The 16,698-nt window shown below is 35.7% G+C and overlaps 1 protein-coding gene and 1 long non-coding RNA gene across 2 annotated transcripts; one reads left to right on the top strand and one right to left on the bottom strand.

Moving 5' to 3' along the window:
* Nucleotides 1-729: 729 nt before the first annotated feature.
* On the bottom strand, nt 730-9,470 carry LOC148574971 (uncharacterized). The gene is made up of 7 exons (XR_015905304.1): nt 8,820-9,470; nt 8,445-8,577; nt 4,375-4,979; nt 3,550-4,239; nt 1,662-1,872; nt 1,397-1,584; nt 730-1,285 (listed from the first exon to the last, which is right to left on the bottom strand). It is a non-coding gene; the product is annotated as an uncharacterized LOC148574971 (long non-coding RNA).
* A 3,533-nt stretch (nt 9,471-13,003) lies between these two features.
* On the top strand, nt 13,004-16,248 carry SLD5 (DNA replication protein-like protein). The gene is made up of 6 exons (XM_088505303.1): nt 13,004-13,346; nt 13,699-13,821; nt 14,304-14,387; nt 14,475-14,583; nt 15,667-15,757; nt 15,847-16,248. The coding sequence occupies exons 1-6, from the start codon at nt 13,170-13,172 to the stop codon at nt 15,941-15,943; spliced, it is 681 nt and encodes a 226-aa protein (XP_088361429.1). The 5' UTR covers nt 13,004-13,169; the 3' UTR covers nt 15,944-16,248.
* Nucleotides 16,249-16,698: the final 450 nt, after the last annotated feature.

The raw sequence follows: 16,698 nt of genomic DNA, 5'->3' as shown, positions 1-16,698 counted from the left end.
TGACAAATAAGCAATACAAGAACTAATGATGAGAAATAGAGGTGGAGAACAAGTGTTGAGACCTCCACTAATGTCACAAAAGGATGAATGAGCATTGTTTAAAGTGGACAGGGGTTGGTTAATGGTTGTCGATTGTTCTGGTGGAACACCTGAATGCCAGTTTTTACTCGTGAAGGTGATGAATGAAATGAAGAACAATGACAGGAATTTTGGGGAGAGAAAAAAGATTGGTGTTTTAGCTTCTCAGTTTTCAGAAAAAGAAAAGGTCTAAGGTCCTTTAAAGAGGTGGCTTGAGGTCATTTTATAGTGTAAAACCACCAAGAAGAAGAAATCTATTGTCCAATGGTTGTAGTCTGATATTTGGTTTACTCCTTTTACTCCAAATATTTTTAGGTATTCCTGTCACTTCAAGTCTTTTCAACTGTTCAATGGAAGAAGTTGATTTCCACAAGTTAAACTAAAGCTCATGACATGTGACATTAGTGAAGGGACATCTAGTTTGGTTTTCTTTCAACTAGATGACACTCTTTACACTCCAAATCTAACCAATCTACTTCCACCAGTTTAGTTCCCACCAAAGAGAAATTCAACTCCTCAAGGTGTTCTTTTGGGTTCCATCCTTTTACCCAATACCTTTAAGAGAAACTTGACTCTTGTTTGACTATATTTGTAGGTCATTCTTAAAATTATTTATGTACAAAAAAGGTTTATATTTTTAGTACATAATCAATGTCTAAAGTTGAATCACACATAAATAGCAAGAAGTCTAGTCATGAAACAAATTCTTCAACAAAAAATGAACCACATAAATAACAAGAAGTCTATTGTCAATATCATAAACAACCTAAAGCTACTGCAGGTGCTTTAGGGGTTAGGTGTGGAGTTGTTACTTTCACTTGATCCTCCATTAATAATTGCACTGGTTGACCCATGTCTTGTTGGTGCTCTAAATCTTGGTTGGGGCCATTTGATTGCATTTGAACTTCTAATAGTAGGAGTTGGCATGAAAGTCATGAACCTGCTGGTAATTCCTTGAGATGCTCCTTGCATTATTTGAGGTGTGACAGTAGATTGTGGTTGAGCATTTGGTGTTGGTGGCCTCATGGGTGGTTGAGAAATTGGTTGTGCTTGGTTGACATATTGGGTGCTTGAAAGTGGTCTTTTTAGATTTCTCTTTTTTGGGATTTTTAGCAGCTGGTGGCTTAAATGACTGGTTCATCCTTGGAGGCCTGATTGGATCAGGCCTAATTAGAGCAGTAGTAGGTTGTGACATTGGAAGAGGTACCTATACAAAATGTACCAAGCATCAATTAAAGTACACAATTAAATAACAGAAATAATACACAAAAAAAGGGTATAATATTACTGGTTGAGGTGGTACTTGAGTTGCTGTTACCTCAGCCACTTCAATAGCCTCTGAAATTTCCTCTCAAAACATCTCTTGGATCCTATCTGCCTCATCATCATCTACAAAATCAGCTTCATGTTGGTCTCTGGACCTAGTTGTTGAGTTAGAGGTTGCCCTCCTTCAATAGTAGCCATGGCTTCCTTTTTCTTAGTGCAACTACTACTGTTGTGGCCACTCTGCAATAGACAATTGGATGTGAGCAGGTATGAATACAAATAATCAGTACCTTAACCAAAAGAAGCATGTTGTATACTTGTAAGCAGTACTTGCAGGTGATAGCACCGTATCTTTGTTTTGCTCTGTGAGGATCTAGTTCCAGGTCTTTGGAAGCATCATTCCTTTTGTCTCTGGTCAACTTAGGTCTCCCTGCTGGCTTTTTATACACTAGAAGTAGCACTGGAGGCAGATTCACATGCTCCCTATACTCCTGACTAGGTACAGGCTGGATCACAAATTTGTATGTGCTATGTGATGAGCGGATAATTTATACGCTTTTTGGCATTATTTTTACATAGTTTTTAGTATGATTTAGTTAGTTTTTAGTATAATTTTATTAGTTTTTAAATAAAAATCACAATTCTGGACTTTACTATGAGTTAGTGTGTTTTTCTGTGATTTCAGGTAATTTTTGGCTGAAATTGAGGGACTTGAGCAAAAATCTGATTCAGAGGTTGAAGAATGACTACAGATGCTGTTGGATTCTGACCCCCTGCACTCAAAGTGGATTTTATGGAGCTACAGAAGTCCAAATGGTGCACTCTTAATTGAGTTGGAAAGTAGACATCCAGGGCTTTCCAGCAATATATAATAGTCCATACTTTGCCCGAGTTTAGACGATGCAAACTGGCATTCAACGCCAGCTCTCTGCCCTATTCTGGAGTTAAACACCAGAAACAGGTTGCAAAGTAGAGTTAAACGCCAGAAACAGGTTACAAACTGGCGTTTAACTCCAAGGAAGACCTCTACACGTGAAAACTTCAATGCTCAGCCCAAGCACACACCAAGTGGGCCCGGAAGTGGATTTCTGCATCATTTACTTATTTCTGTAACCCTAGTAACTAGTTTAGTATAAATAGAACTTTTTACTATTGTATTTACATCTTTACTTTTATCTTTGGATCATTTTAGATCTTTAGACCTCCATGGGAGGCTGGCCACTCGGCCATGTCTACCCTATTTTCACTTATGTATTTTCAACGGTAGAGTTTCTACACACCATAGATTAAGGTGTGGAGCTCTGCTGTTCCTCATGAATTAATGCAAAGTACTATTGTTTTTCTATTCAACTCAGCCTATTTCTTCTCTAAGATATTCATTCGTACACAAGAACATGATGAATGTGATGATTATGTGACGCTCATTATCATTCTCACTTATGAACGCGTGCTTGACAAATACTTCCGTTCTACATGCAAACAAGCTTGAATGCATATCTCTTAGCCTCCTGATTCACGATCAGAGTCTTCGTGGTATAGGCTAGCATTATTGGCGGCCATTCTTGAGATTCGAAAAGTCTAAACCTTGTCTGTGGTATTCCGAGTAGGATCTGGGAAGGGATGGTTGTGACGAGCTTCAAACTCGCGAGTGCTGGGCGTAGTAACAGACGCAAAAGGATTACTGAATCCTATTCTAGTATGATCGAGAACCGACAGATGATTAGCCGTGCGGTGACAGCGCATTTTGGACCATTTTCACTGAGAGTAAGGGATGTAACCATTGACAATGGTGATGCCCAACATACAGCTTGCCATAGAAAGGAGTATGAAGAATTGGATGAAGGCAGTAGGAAAGTAAGGATTCAGAAGGAACAAAGCATCTCCATACGCTTATCTGAAATTCTCACCAATGAATTACATAAGTATCTCTATCTTTATTTTACGTTTTATTTATCTTTTAATTATTAAAACTCTATAACCATTTGAATCCGCCTGACTGATATTTACAAGGTGACCATAGCTTGCTTCAAGCCGACAATCTCCGTGGGATCGACCCTTACTCACGTAAGGTTTATTACTTGGACGACCCAGTGCACTTGCTGGTTAGTTGTGCGACGTTGTGACAAAGAACTAAGAGTATGAATGTGTGTATTAAGTTTTGAGCGCCGTTACTAAGGAATGAACGATCACGATTTTCCACACCACTATGGTATGCACCTGTACTGAGCTAATTGTGAGCATATTCTTTGGGCCTCCTATTTTGATATGCAAGGGCAGTGCATGCATGCCTGTATCGGCAATCCAGTTAGTTGCTAAAATCTACAACTGTAAGTCTTTTTACCTAAGTCCACTATAACCTTGTGTGGCAAGCATTGAACTTCATATATGTTTCCAAGATCATCTCCTAGTGGTAGTGGTCTCTATTTCTTGCTTTCTCTTTTTTTTTCTTTTCCAACCTACTCTGCTGTACAAGAATGATCAACCCACAATAATTGACTAAAACCTTCTTATTTTTGGCAATAATACTCATCAAATAACATCTAATTTCCTCCAACATGGTTATTATAGGCTTTTCCCTCATCTTCTTGATTCTAGAGTTGAATGACTCGCAGATATTGTTAGTGTAGTTATCAGATTTTGGATACTCACTAAACCTTTGATCTACTCCATTGGTGTGAGGGTATCCTATTCAAATAATCCCATGCATGGGGATTAACCCTTCCCAATCTATCCATTACGAAGTTGAAGTCTTGTGGTATTAAGGCCTTGCACATCTCCACATAGTCATCTTCATCTCCATATCCTTCCATCATTTTCTGAAGTTTTGCCAAATGTGCAAAGCACAAAACCTATGGTGTGCTCTAGATTCACTTCTAACATAGTAGATATAAGACCCTACATAATTGCATAGAAACAATTACGAAGTAAGTAATAAACAAGTATCTAATATGAAAAACATATTTGTTAACTAAATAATAAACAACTAACTCGTTAATTAGCTAATTTATAAAAGACATCACCAATGCTCACCTTCTTCATGTTCGACATGAAATTGAACCCATTTATATCGTGGTTAACTACATCTTCTCGAAGGAGTTCCAAAAATCATTTCTGGCTATCCTTGCACTCAAACTCCACAATGGCATAAGCTATTGGATATAGCTGGTTATTGGCATCATGACCAATAGCCGTCAACAATTGTCCTCCATATAACCTTTAAAAAAGGTTCCATCTAATCCTATGAATGGTTGAAAATCAGCTAAGAAACCCTTTTTACAAGCATCCAAACAAATGTAGATCCTCTTGAACAAAAACCATGTACCTTCCACATAATTATTGCTAATAGCGACAGTAGAACCAGGATTGGTCCTTAACAACTCCTTCGCATAGTCCCTCAGAATGGCATACTGTGCTATCTCAGACCCTTCAATCTTCTCTTTTTCCTTACCCATAGCTCAATAAACCTTTCGCTCATTCCTAATTACATCATATTCTTTTTTGAAGAAATCCTCAGCTTGCGTTACTGTCATATTTTTTTGATCTCGAATCTTATTCTCAAGCTCATCTACAACCCATTTCTCTTCTACCAATTTATTATTGTTCACTTTGCTATAGATATGTTCGTTCACAAACGTCTTTTGTAAATCCCGTTAAATTAGTAAATAATTAGTCAATAAATTAGTTTTTAATAAAAAAATTAGAAATGTGAATATTATATTAAATTAGGATAGAGCTCATCGAAAAGAGATTTTTGATACTAATTTCAAAGAATTCGGCCCAAGATTAAACCGAACGGACCGAACCGGTTGAACCGGGTCCGTGGGCCCAAACCAGCCCAAAACAAAATTAAATGAACCCAAACTCTTCCCCCTTCCTTCCATTTTCACGTTACAGCAAGCATGGGAAGGGGAAGAACGGAAACATTTCCAAACCCTCACGTTGATTTCAAATCCCCGTATCTCCTCTGTCCGAGCTCCGATCGCTGCACCGTTTGCGGCCACGCGACCACCGCGTCGAGCTCTACATTTCTACCAGAACAATTTCATAAGTAACTCACTTTATTGTTCTCAACCACTCCTTCCCCCAATTTTCGAAAAATTATGTTGAGGTATTGAATTTCTTTGCCCTTTGATATTTTAAGATCCAATTAGTTTGAGGAAAACGTTCACTCTTGCTTATACGAAGCTTGGGTAAGGTTGTGAATAAATAATTAGAGTTTGAAATTGTGGATATTAGAACTTGAAAAAAGCTATTTTATTAAATCTTTGGGGGGGAGTGTTTATTTTGGTGAGTTGCCTTGGACAATACATGGAAATCGACCAAGGTATGGTTTAGGTTTCTTGCATTTAATATATAATGTTCTGTGAAAATTCAAGCTAGATGACCGTAGGATAAGTTGGAATGCATGCGTATATTTATTGTTTAGTATTCTTGTTAAGAAATATGTTTGGTTTGGAGCTTGTTGATTTAATTGATGATTTAGTGAATTGTTGATTTGAGGTATGATAATTGCGGTGGTTGTTGTGATGAGTAGGAAGGGCATATTGTGTTATAAGGCTAGGATTTGTAAACTATAATTTTTGGTTAGTTTTGGTTGATGGATTTGAATAATATATGTGTATTAATGTTGATTTGAAGTAGGTTTATTGTGGTGATGGTTGTGATGATGAGGAAGGATAAATTGTAGTGAAAAAATGCAGGTTTGGTGATGAAAAGAATGGAGTTTTTGAATGAAAATGAGGTTTGGAAATTTTGCAAAATTTGGTTTTGGGCCAAACTTTGGTGAGCTATAACTTGGCTTCCGGACCCTCAATTTGTTTCCAACTTATTTTAAATAAAAATTGGGTTCGTGAAGTTTATGCCGTTCAAAGAACGGATGAAAAATGATTTAAAATGATTAAGTTATGTGCGTTGGAAGTTTGGTTAAAAATTATGTAAATCTGCAGCATTCTGCCTAATCAGGTTTTTGGAAAAATGTACGTCCACGCATACGCGTAGCCCACGCGTACGCGCGGCATGGAATTTTTAACAGTGCGTACACGAGTAGCCCTATGCATACGCATAATGGACCAGCATGCATGTCCACGCATACGCGTGGCCCACGCATACACGTGATATGAAGTATTCATCTACGCGTACGTGTGACAAGGGGATGCACGCGCGAGCTGCCTTTTTACACTTCCACGTGTACACGTGAGCCACGCGTACGCGTGACCCCTATTTCAGCAAACATAATTTTCTGAGTTTTATACCCTATTTCAAACTTCTAAACCTCTATTTTCATTCCTTTAGTCATAAATAATAGCATTAAACCTAATAATCAGATGAAGTTAGAAAGTGGGGATAACTTGGAGGTGAAGTAAAGCTGAGAAAGTGATGAATTAAATTATGAAATGTTATGAATGATTATGTATGATATTTGTCTTGAATAATCAAATGATCTGAGATACGAGATTCCCTGGGTAAAGTACCGTGGCTTGCCACCATGTGTACCAGGTCGAAAACTCGATACTCTGTTGACCCTACGACGTAAAAGGTGACCGGGCGCTTATAAATTCCCGGGAATGTTACCCCCATTGAGCAATATTAATTATTTGAGAAAAAGCTATACATAGACTCTTGGGGATGCACGTCGAGGGACAGTCCAAAGGTTTAGCAAACCGGACTTTTCGGGTTGGCTTGATAACCAACAGATGAGATTCATCAGCCGTAAGACAGGCATGCATCATGTGCATATTACTTGAATTACTTGTTTGTGCATTAACTAGGTGTGCCTAATTGCATTTGCTATGTTAAATGTATATTTGCTACCTGCAGTACTTGTAACCTTCTTGTGTTTGCCTTTATCTGTTTATTTGTCTGTGATATGTTGTCGGAGATGGAGGTACGAAGGAAAGGCGGTAAGATTATATTCAAGATTTAGTTAAGTTAGGCTTAGATACTCTTAGAAAACCACCTTTTATGGTTTCCGTTTAATACTTTAAGCTTTATAATTTGAGTGTCGGCGTTCTAAGATTGCCTCTGGCATTCCCAGGACCTTATATCTTATATGTGTCGCACCTTTACCATGCTGAAAAACTTTGGTTCTCACCCCATACTATGTAGGGGCGGCAACGGGGCAGGTAAGGGCGGATTTTTGCTCTACCCGACCCCGCCCCGCCTTACAATAGTCCGCATAAAACCCACCCTGATCCTACCCGCGGTTAGTAAATGGTTGAACCCTAACCCGCCCCCGCGGGCCCCTACCCGTCCCTATAATTATTAAAATCTAATAAATAAAATTAAATTTCAAAATTTATATAACCATCATCACATACATAACATAAATTAAAGTAAAATTTTAAATATGATACAATATTATCAATTATTTTACTAATTATTTTATATATATTACACATATTATATATTAAAATTATATATTATATATATACTGGGGTGGGTAGTACCTAAACCTGACCCCACCCTGCCCCATCCAAGAACACGCCCCGATGCGGGCGGGTAATTACCCGCTCGTGCGGTAGGGGCGGGGTGGGTACCCGCGGGTTCGGGTGGTGTTGCCATCCTTAATACTATGTTGTTATTTTTCAGATGCAGGTCGAGAGCACCTCGTTAGGCGTTTGGATTTCTAAAGCGAAGTGATTGTTGGGTTACCTTTTGATTGTACAGTCTTGTATATATATGTACTTAGTTTTTCTCTCTGCATAACTTGTTCCTTTTGATCCCCTTAGAGGCTTATAGAGAGGCAGAATTTTGTTTATGTAAATTTGGGTTTTGGATATGTATATATATGTGTGTAAATATTCTCCAGCCAGCCTAGACTTCGCCAGCTGAGTTAGGAGCTTGTTATTTTGTATCTTTGGCCCTCTATTCTTACTTTGTTATCCTATAACTGATAGCTATAGTTTTTTAGTATGCAAGTTAACTCATTTTTATGAGCGTTGCGCTTTTATTTCGCGACTTTTATTTCTTCTGTTCTTCAAGGCTCCTAGTTTATTACATTCTTTCTGCTATTATATGTACACTTTTATTTTAGAGGCCGTAATACCACATTACCTTTGTTTTACGGCTCAAGCGTAAAGCTCTGTGTGGTAGGGTGTTACATCTTTATCTGAAAACTAAGCAGAAAAGGCCTCTTAGCACAGTAATCTACGATGGACAGTTCTCATCATAGCAGATTGTCTTACACATTGTTGAATTAATCCTTGGAAAAAAGATACTTCGGCCAAAGAGAATCTTTATAGAGGATTTCGAATAGATTCAAAATTTAATAGATTAATAAAATCTATAAATCTGAATATATTACTCCTATTGAATATTCAAATTGATTTTTCCAACATTCCCCACTTGTCCGACTGTTGCTGAGCAGTTTTTGGACATCAAACGGACCTCCCCAGAAGGTAATTTTAATGTGGCCGATTTTTCCTCTTTTGCAATCAGTTTCGCTACAGCGCCTACTGCTCTAGCTAATTGTCCACCCTTTTTTGATATTGAACTTTCTCACTGCTTTCTTGAACTGATCTAGATTTTCAAACTTCATAGCTAACTCTAACCTGACCTCTTTAACTGGTGCATTTGCATTGCCATATGGGAAAGCTACAGACTGACTATCTTCATCATCACTTGGGAGGGAATTAAGCTCCTCTGACTCATAGCAGTGGTACCCTACATCTAGATCTGAAAATTCTTCACCTTCAATAGGGATGAAAATTGATGGAGGATTCTTTGTGTTAGGGTTGGGTATGAAGGTTTGGACATCAGGTAGAGGTCAAGTCTTGCAATTGACCTTCTTTTTCTCTTTTTGTGACTCCCTTCACCAATTTCTAAGTTGATATTTGGTGCTGCCTCTACAGTCTGACTGCAGTATCTTGTGATGCTTGTTCACAGCAAGGTGTGGGAATATACTGTGTGAACACTTCAGTGTTTGGGATAGATGTGGACAAACTTGGGGCTCAACATTTACATATGTCACTACCCATGGGTAGGAACAACTGACTCTACAGAAATTGGTTGCTAATTTGGGACTTGGTCAGCGGAGTTTGATATTTGTGTTGGATGACTATTTAAAATAAGTTTCTCCAATGGTTGGGAGGGGGTTGAGGGTATTTGTGGTTGCTGGATGGTCACTTCTGGAGCATGGAAGATTAACTTTGGGATTATAGGGGTCACATTTGGCATTTGGGTGGTCAATTTTAGTTGTTGTGTTCATGTGGTGTTAGGATGAACTTTTTCATTTTGGGCTCCTACTGTTGGCTAGGCCTTTATCCCAGGCCCAACTTCAACCTCAAGTACCAGATTTAACTTCATTGGAACATTCCTCTTCACAACTCTATTTATTCCTTTCTTCCTTTTTTTAGTGTTGGGGTCCTCCTACCATATGTCTTGAATCTACGCTTAACTGGACTCCTAATGACATTCACAATTTTAACTTTTGATTTAGGAGCTGTGTTTTCTTCAGCCAACTCCGGACTGTTTATAGGGTGCTTTATATACACTTCAACTCTGTGTCCATTAGCAATGACAGCTTCATACATTTTTACAACATCCATGTCAATTCTCACTAAAGTTCACCATCTAACTCCTTTTCAGGTTCAAGCCAGTGAAAAGCACTAACATCATTGTACCCTATATTCTTTAAAATATTAGTTATGAAGAACTTGTTCAAAGTATCCACGTTCATTCTCTCTATCTCTGCTTTCTCACCACTGACATGCTAACTTCCTATCGGAACCCTTTTCAAACCTTCCTCTATGGCTTATCAGTTATCACCAAGGTTATGAGGACGGTAGTTATCTGTACTACGATATACACACAATCAGCAAATCACTAATGCAACAACCTTAAACCTAGTTAAATACAACAATAGAAACTCAGAACTAATCAAACAAAAAGTCTGAAGCCCTAATCAAATCACCGAGATAAAACAAACCTTAGATGCTCTCTCACTTATGAACAATGAAAGTAGTTTACCTAAAAAAAATTACATACATGCAAATGGATCCATGAACCACGAACAGCTTCAGATGTATCTACAATAGCTGTTCCCTCTGCAGCGGAGAGACTCACTCAAGATCGTGGGCTCGGGGTCGTTTAAAGCCAACCTTCTTTACGGCGTACGAAAATGAGGAATGAAAATTGACAGAGATCAATAGAAAAGATGAATAGCTTAGCTCTGCTAGGGCTTTAAGCTCTACTCTATGAAACATGCGAATCTAAATTGCCTTTCTAATTCCTAGAGCTAAGTTGTCTAGGTAGATAACGTTTAGTTATGATATTTTTAATATAAATTAAAAAATTGCCACATATATAATCACGTAATGTGCCACATAGGAAGGATTACTAACAGAGTCAATGACAGACCAACACTTGGGCAGTTTCGACACATGGAGCCCATCATTGATGGGTATTACTTCAATTTCATTCATCTATGGGTAGAAATGTCGGCGTTTTCATCTTTCATGGGTATAAATGGTAGTTTACTCTTTTTTTAATAGAGTGGTGCTATATATCCAAGCCTTTTTGACAACCAAGTCCAACCAAATTGGTTCAAACCCAACAAAAACCAGCTTCATTATTAGCGCGTGTGAACACACTACCTTTTCATATTCTGCGCATCTTCTTTGCATTCTTCTTCTTCTTTGTGTTCTTCTTCTTCTTCTCCGTCGTGTTTCTTTTTCTTCTTTACATATTTTCTTATCATTGTCGTTTTTTTATTGATTTGCTATTACTGTATTTTTTTTCTTTTTCTCCACATCTTTTTGGTATTTTTTCAGCATTATGTATGTCTTCTTCTTTATTTTGATTTTTTTTTATTTTTATTCTTATTACGAGGATAAAACAAAAGAATTATGAGAATCTAAAACAAGATGATGATGATAACCAAGAAGGGGAGAAAAAGTTTTGAGTTATGCAGAATTTATCAGAAAATAACACCGAAATTTTTTGACCGTGACACAGAAGTTTCTTAATTTTAAACAAAAATTTCTTAACCGTAACACTGAGAGTATGAAATAAAAATTATAAGAATGTGAAAGAAAAAGGAGGAGGAAGAAGAGGAGGAGGAGTTTTGAAATATTATTTAGTAGAATGAATGTATGTTAACACTTATTGGATTGAATTACTGTCATAAACAAAAATAGCACCGAAATTTCATAATTTTAACATCAAAATTTTGTTACAAAAACTTAGAAATTTCTTCTTTAATGTTGTATTTTTTTGCTTTTTATTATTCTTTCTTTATTTTCTTTCTTTTCTTTTGCTCTTATATCTTCTTTTAGGAGTATTGCTTCTCATATTAGACTTGAATGAACATATATATTATAATCTTATTTAGTTGAATGAATATAAATTCACACTTATTGGACGAAATTCTTGCTAGAAATAAAAATAACACCAAAATATCTTCCTTAATACTATATGTTTTTAGTTTTTTTTTGTCTTTCTTTATATTTTTCTTTCTTTCTTTTATGTTGTTCTTACTTCTTCTTTTAGGAGCATTAATTTTCATTTTTTTTTACCGAAGATATGGAAACTCAAACCCGCAACCTCTTAATTGAGTATGGGGAGACTAGGCCATTTGAGCTATTGCTTCTTAGCTTAGTTTTCATATTAAACTTAAATAAACATGTTTGTATTATATTACAATCTTATTTAGTTGAATGAATATAGGTTTACACTTATTGGATTAAATTCTTGCTATAAACAAAAATAACACCAAAATTTTTTAATTTTAATTTCAAAATTTTGCTACAAAAATATAAATTAATCTTGTCTTTAATGCTAAATTTTTTTTCAAATTCTTCTTTCTATTTTTTTTTTGTTGCATTGAAATCTCACATGTGCAACGAAAAAATGAAGGAGAGAAAAGAGCACCGATGACGATGATGATGATGATGATGGAGGAAAAAAAAAGAGAAGAAATTCAAATGAAAAGGAAGAAAGAGGAAGAGGAGGTGACAACGATGGCAATGGTGGTGATGGCAATGGTGGTGATGGTAGTAACGATAACAAGGATAACGAAAAAGAAAGCTAAAAAAAAAGAGAAGAAAAAGAAGAAGCAACAACAGTATAGTAAAGAGGAAGAAAAAGAAGTGAGCGTGAATATAACAGGATAAATTACTTAGTTATAGAGTATTTTTGTAAAAAATAATTGATAAAATAAAAATAAAATCTATTCAAATAAAAATAACAACACTCACGCATAATATAATTATTTTATGTCTATGCATAGAAAAAAATCTTTTAAAATGACAATATTAGTAAAGTAATAAAATAATACTTTAATTATTTTTAAATTTGTAATATTTATTATTTATGAGTCTATTATCTTAATCTAAGGATGATTAATGATGTAAATTAACTTATTTTTTCTTTTAAAGTGACTAAATAATTTTAGAGGAATTGGATCTTTGTGCATAATATAATTTATTTACCCAAATATTAAATATTTGAATAATATTATACATCTAAATCTTTTTATTTATCAAGTCTAACTAAATTAATCTAACATAATAAAAATAGTTATAATTAATATTATTTTAAATTTTATTATTTAACTTTATTAAACTTAATTTATAAAAAACACCTAGAGGTGTAGCAAGTAGCATTCCTCTAAACATTTACTCTCTTATTTATCCAATTTTCCTATTTTATTTTAGCGGCAACCGTTCCCTACCCGTGGCTGATGGTGACACTTTATTTTTGGCGGCAACGCAATGGAGTGGTAGCGCCAACAAAAGTTTCAATTTTCAAACTCATCACTCAACAACATACCCAAAAATCACTACTTCATTGCTCTTGCCGGTGCCGTGAGAGTGCTATTTGATGAAATGGCTTCTTCAAGCATGGAAGGATCAATGCCCACCATGGACGAATATGAGGCTCTCTTGTCAACCACCGACGTCGAACTTCTCAAGAGAGCATGGCGTAGCGAGAAGGCTGCTCCCGAGATTCTCCGCTACGATTTCGATCTCGTTGGCCGCGTCACCGAACAGCTTCAATTGATGGTAAACCTTTTTCCTTTTCTTGATTCTAACACCGGTGAACCCTAATTTCATCCCCCTTTGTTTTCTTATGCTTATGCCTGTTTCAATTTGAATGAAATTTGAACCTTTATTAAGTGTGTTGTTATTAGGGATTCTATTATTTGAAACCTTTTTTGTTTTGTTTGATTTCTCCTGAGACGTTGCTGACTGAAGTAAATTTCAATTTTGGGTTTCAAAACATGTGAATAAAGTTTTGATATTCACTAGATTGAATTCTGCTAGTTAATTGCAACAGGAAAAAAATATTTTTTTTTCTTTGTGAACAATTTTTTGGTTTCTGTTCTTTAAAAAATTTAGTGCTACATTTTTGCAGGAGGAAACTGTGGAGGAGAAATCTACCAGTGGTGCTGACCCGCTTTCGTTGTCTTTATATCAGATGGACTTGGATAGGACCCTCTTTCTCTTGAGATCATATCTTCGGATCCGCATACAGAAGGTAACCATGTGCTATTATCATGGTTGTTATGTCAAAATTAGTTTCTTAGGTAGCATATGAAGTGTGTGTGAACCAGTAAAATTTATATCGGAATCAAGCTCGAGTATATGCAGTAGCTGTTAGTCTACAACTTGATTTCTGTCAATTTTTTTGCGTCGACTCTCTTTTACCATATATTTATCCCTTAATAGTAAATATTATATTCCCCATCATTAGACTTTAATTGCCTTGATGGTATAAAGAATTTTACATTGGCATCAAGTTAGATACTTGTTGATATGGCAATGTTTAATTAGATGTCTATGTAAATTATAACCTTCACTTGTACTTATAATAGGTGTTGAGAATAATCAGTTGTAGAACTAAAGATTGATTGTTAAAATATTTGAACACTCATTGAGCAGTGAATATAGACTTGACTTGCTCCTGTGCTCATTAGAAATGCATTTTGTTTAATTTTTGTAATCATGTTTTTGTTTCAGATTGAAAAATACATGTTCCACATTCGAAAAAGTGACGAGCTATGGAATAGGTTATCTAAAGGGGAGAAAGATTTCGCTTCAAGGAAAGGCTCTCTTTTAATCTACATACATATGCTTACTGATACCATGCTTGTTTTGGTTTTTGAATCTAACAAATCTTCGTGTTGCAGGTGCATAGATGACCTAAAACAACATCTCGAGGAGAGTGTTCTTTCGAAATTGCCTGAAAATTATCAATCCGTTGAGAAGCAATCTGTAATAAGTGAAGAGGATGACATGGGTAATTTACCATCCTAGAAGTTATTTATTATGTTATTTCATCATTTTTTGGACCATTTTGTGGCTGTTAAGCACTCCAATTTGCTTTGCCTGAAAAGTTTGAGTCTGTAATGAGATAAGTTTCTACCTTGTTAGTGTTTTGGTTGATAATACGAAAGAATTGTCATTTATTGTAGTGAAGACATGAAACTCAAAGTATGAGGATGATAGGATGCCACGGATTTTAACCAGAAAAATAGGAGAAATGTTGTGATACTAATCCCTGGACTAATTCAGAAATAGAAAATAATAGAAAGAGAAAACCTGAATTAGAGCACTATGGACAACTCAGCAATTAGTTACAGTTATTAATTGGCCAAATTCCCATTAGGTACCTATCATTATTCTCTCCCTAAAGAATCACCTTATCATCAAGGTGATGTTGTCATGTAACTAGGAAAAAACGATTAATGCTGAAAAGATGGAGAGTAACAAGCCTGCAATTTAGTGGTATCCACCCAGGTCCCATTGTTTGAAACATGATGGCTTAGGATTCTCAGCACCGACTGAGGTGCAGTGAACCTGCAGAGCATCTCCTCTGGATCTTTGACCAATGCCACAAATCAGATACTGATAAGGGAACAAGTGCTTGCACCAAGAAGAACTTCTCCTATGGTTCCAAACTGTTGGCTTTGTGTAATGGTTACCTTCGATGTTTCCAGCTATATGGCCCTTTAGAACAGTCCTTGAAAGCATTGATGGTTGAAGTGGAACAAATTTTCTTAGCCCACAGTTCTTGCTCAAAAGGAAGATATTGTTTAGATTGGCTTTTTTGAAGAGGGGAAAAAAAACTTTTCATAGAAAAAAGTATTTTTGTATAATTGTAAAGGTGCTTGGATACAATTTTTTAGAAAAATAATTTTATTTTAAGCAAGCAATATGTTGCTTTTTTTAAAAAAGCAATTTATCCCTTTTGAATTTCTCTTTTGTCTCTCTTTCTGACTGAAGTCTTAGACTGGAAATCTTGCTTTGGTTCTTACCATCCATGCATTATTGCCATGATAACTGGTTAGTAGTTTTCAGTTGTTTCGTTTCTATCTTTCAGTCCCAGAACCACGCCTAGACACATTCGTCTTATGTAGAAGCAAAGAGTATCTCTCTGGCATTCAACTTGAAGATGGACCTGTTGATGACAGGCAATTCTCTTACCCTTTCATGACTTTTTATTTCTCCCTGCTTAGGAAAAGGTTAACCAAATTGTTCTAATTGTCTGATTCGGTGGCAGGTCGAAGCTCTTTGAGATGGAGCCGGGTGTCCTTTACTTCATATGTTACAAATCAATAAAGCCACTTGTGGAGAGTGGGAAAATTGATCTTCTCTGAATGAAAACTTTGGATATTGATGTTCATGAAATTCCCCGTTGTTGATCAATTGTCTCCTACCAAGACTTGACTTTATGGAGCTGATTCTATGACACCTTGAGGAAGAGAAGAAAATCCGGACTTTAATTGTACATTGTACCTGGTTGAATTCAACAAGGCTCCTGAAGGAAGCTTGAAGTTTGACTGTGTGCTCCATGAACATTTATAGCAACTTATTTTCATTTATAATATTTGAAAGTTATATTTAAAAAAAAAATTAAGAATGAGTATCTGTAAATGTTCTTGAAGTTCGTATTAAATGTACTTCAAATCATGCAAGTATTTCTTATATAACATACTCATTCTTTGAGTTTTAAATAACTTTTTAGGAGAAATAGATCTTTTCAAATTTTTTTCTCAATTGATATATGCTAAAGTGTGGTATCTCACCATATACTCTTTAAGTAAAACTAAGAAAAAATATGTAAAAATAGATGTTAGATGATAAAAATCACACTTGACGACATTAATTGAAAGAAAAAAATTAAGAGGATTTATTTTTTTTTTTTGTAGGCTTTTATTTTTCGAAGTTTCAATTTGGTGTCGATTAACCTTGAAATAACTGAATCTATGTAGTTTTGGAGATAGATAGTGCATATTTAATTTTATAGATTGTGAACATTTTTGTAATTAGGATATTTGCCTGAAATTGTCAGGGCAATCGAATGATATAAAATGGTGGAATTTATTTAAATTCTCTAAAGATTATCTTGTCA

Source organism: Arachis ipaensis, chromosome B2, assembly GCF_059453495.1.
Source record: "Arachis ipaensis isolate K30076 ecotype BB chromosome B2, ASM5945349v1, whole genome shotgun sequence".
Taxonomy (NCBI): Eukaryota; Viridiplantae; Streptophyta; class Magnoliopsida; order Fabales; family Fabaceae; genus Arachis; species Arachis ipaensis.
This window is presented reverse-complemented; position numbering and strand designations above follow the sequence as displayed.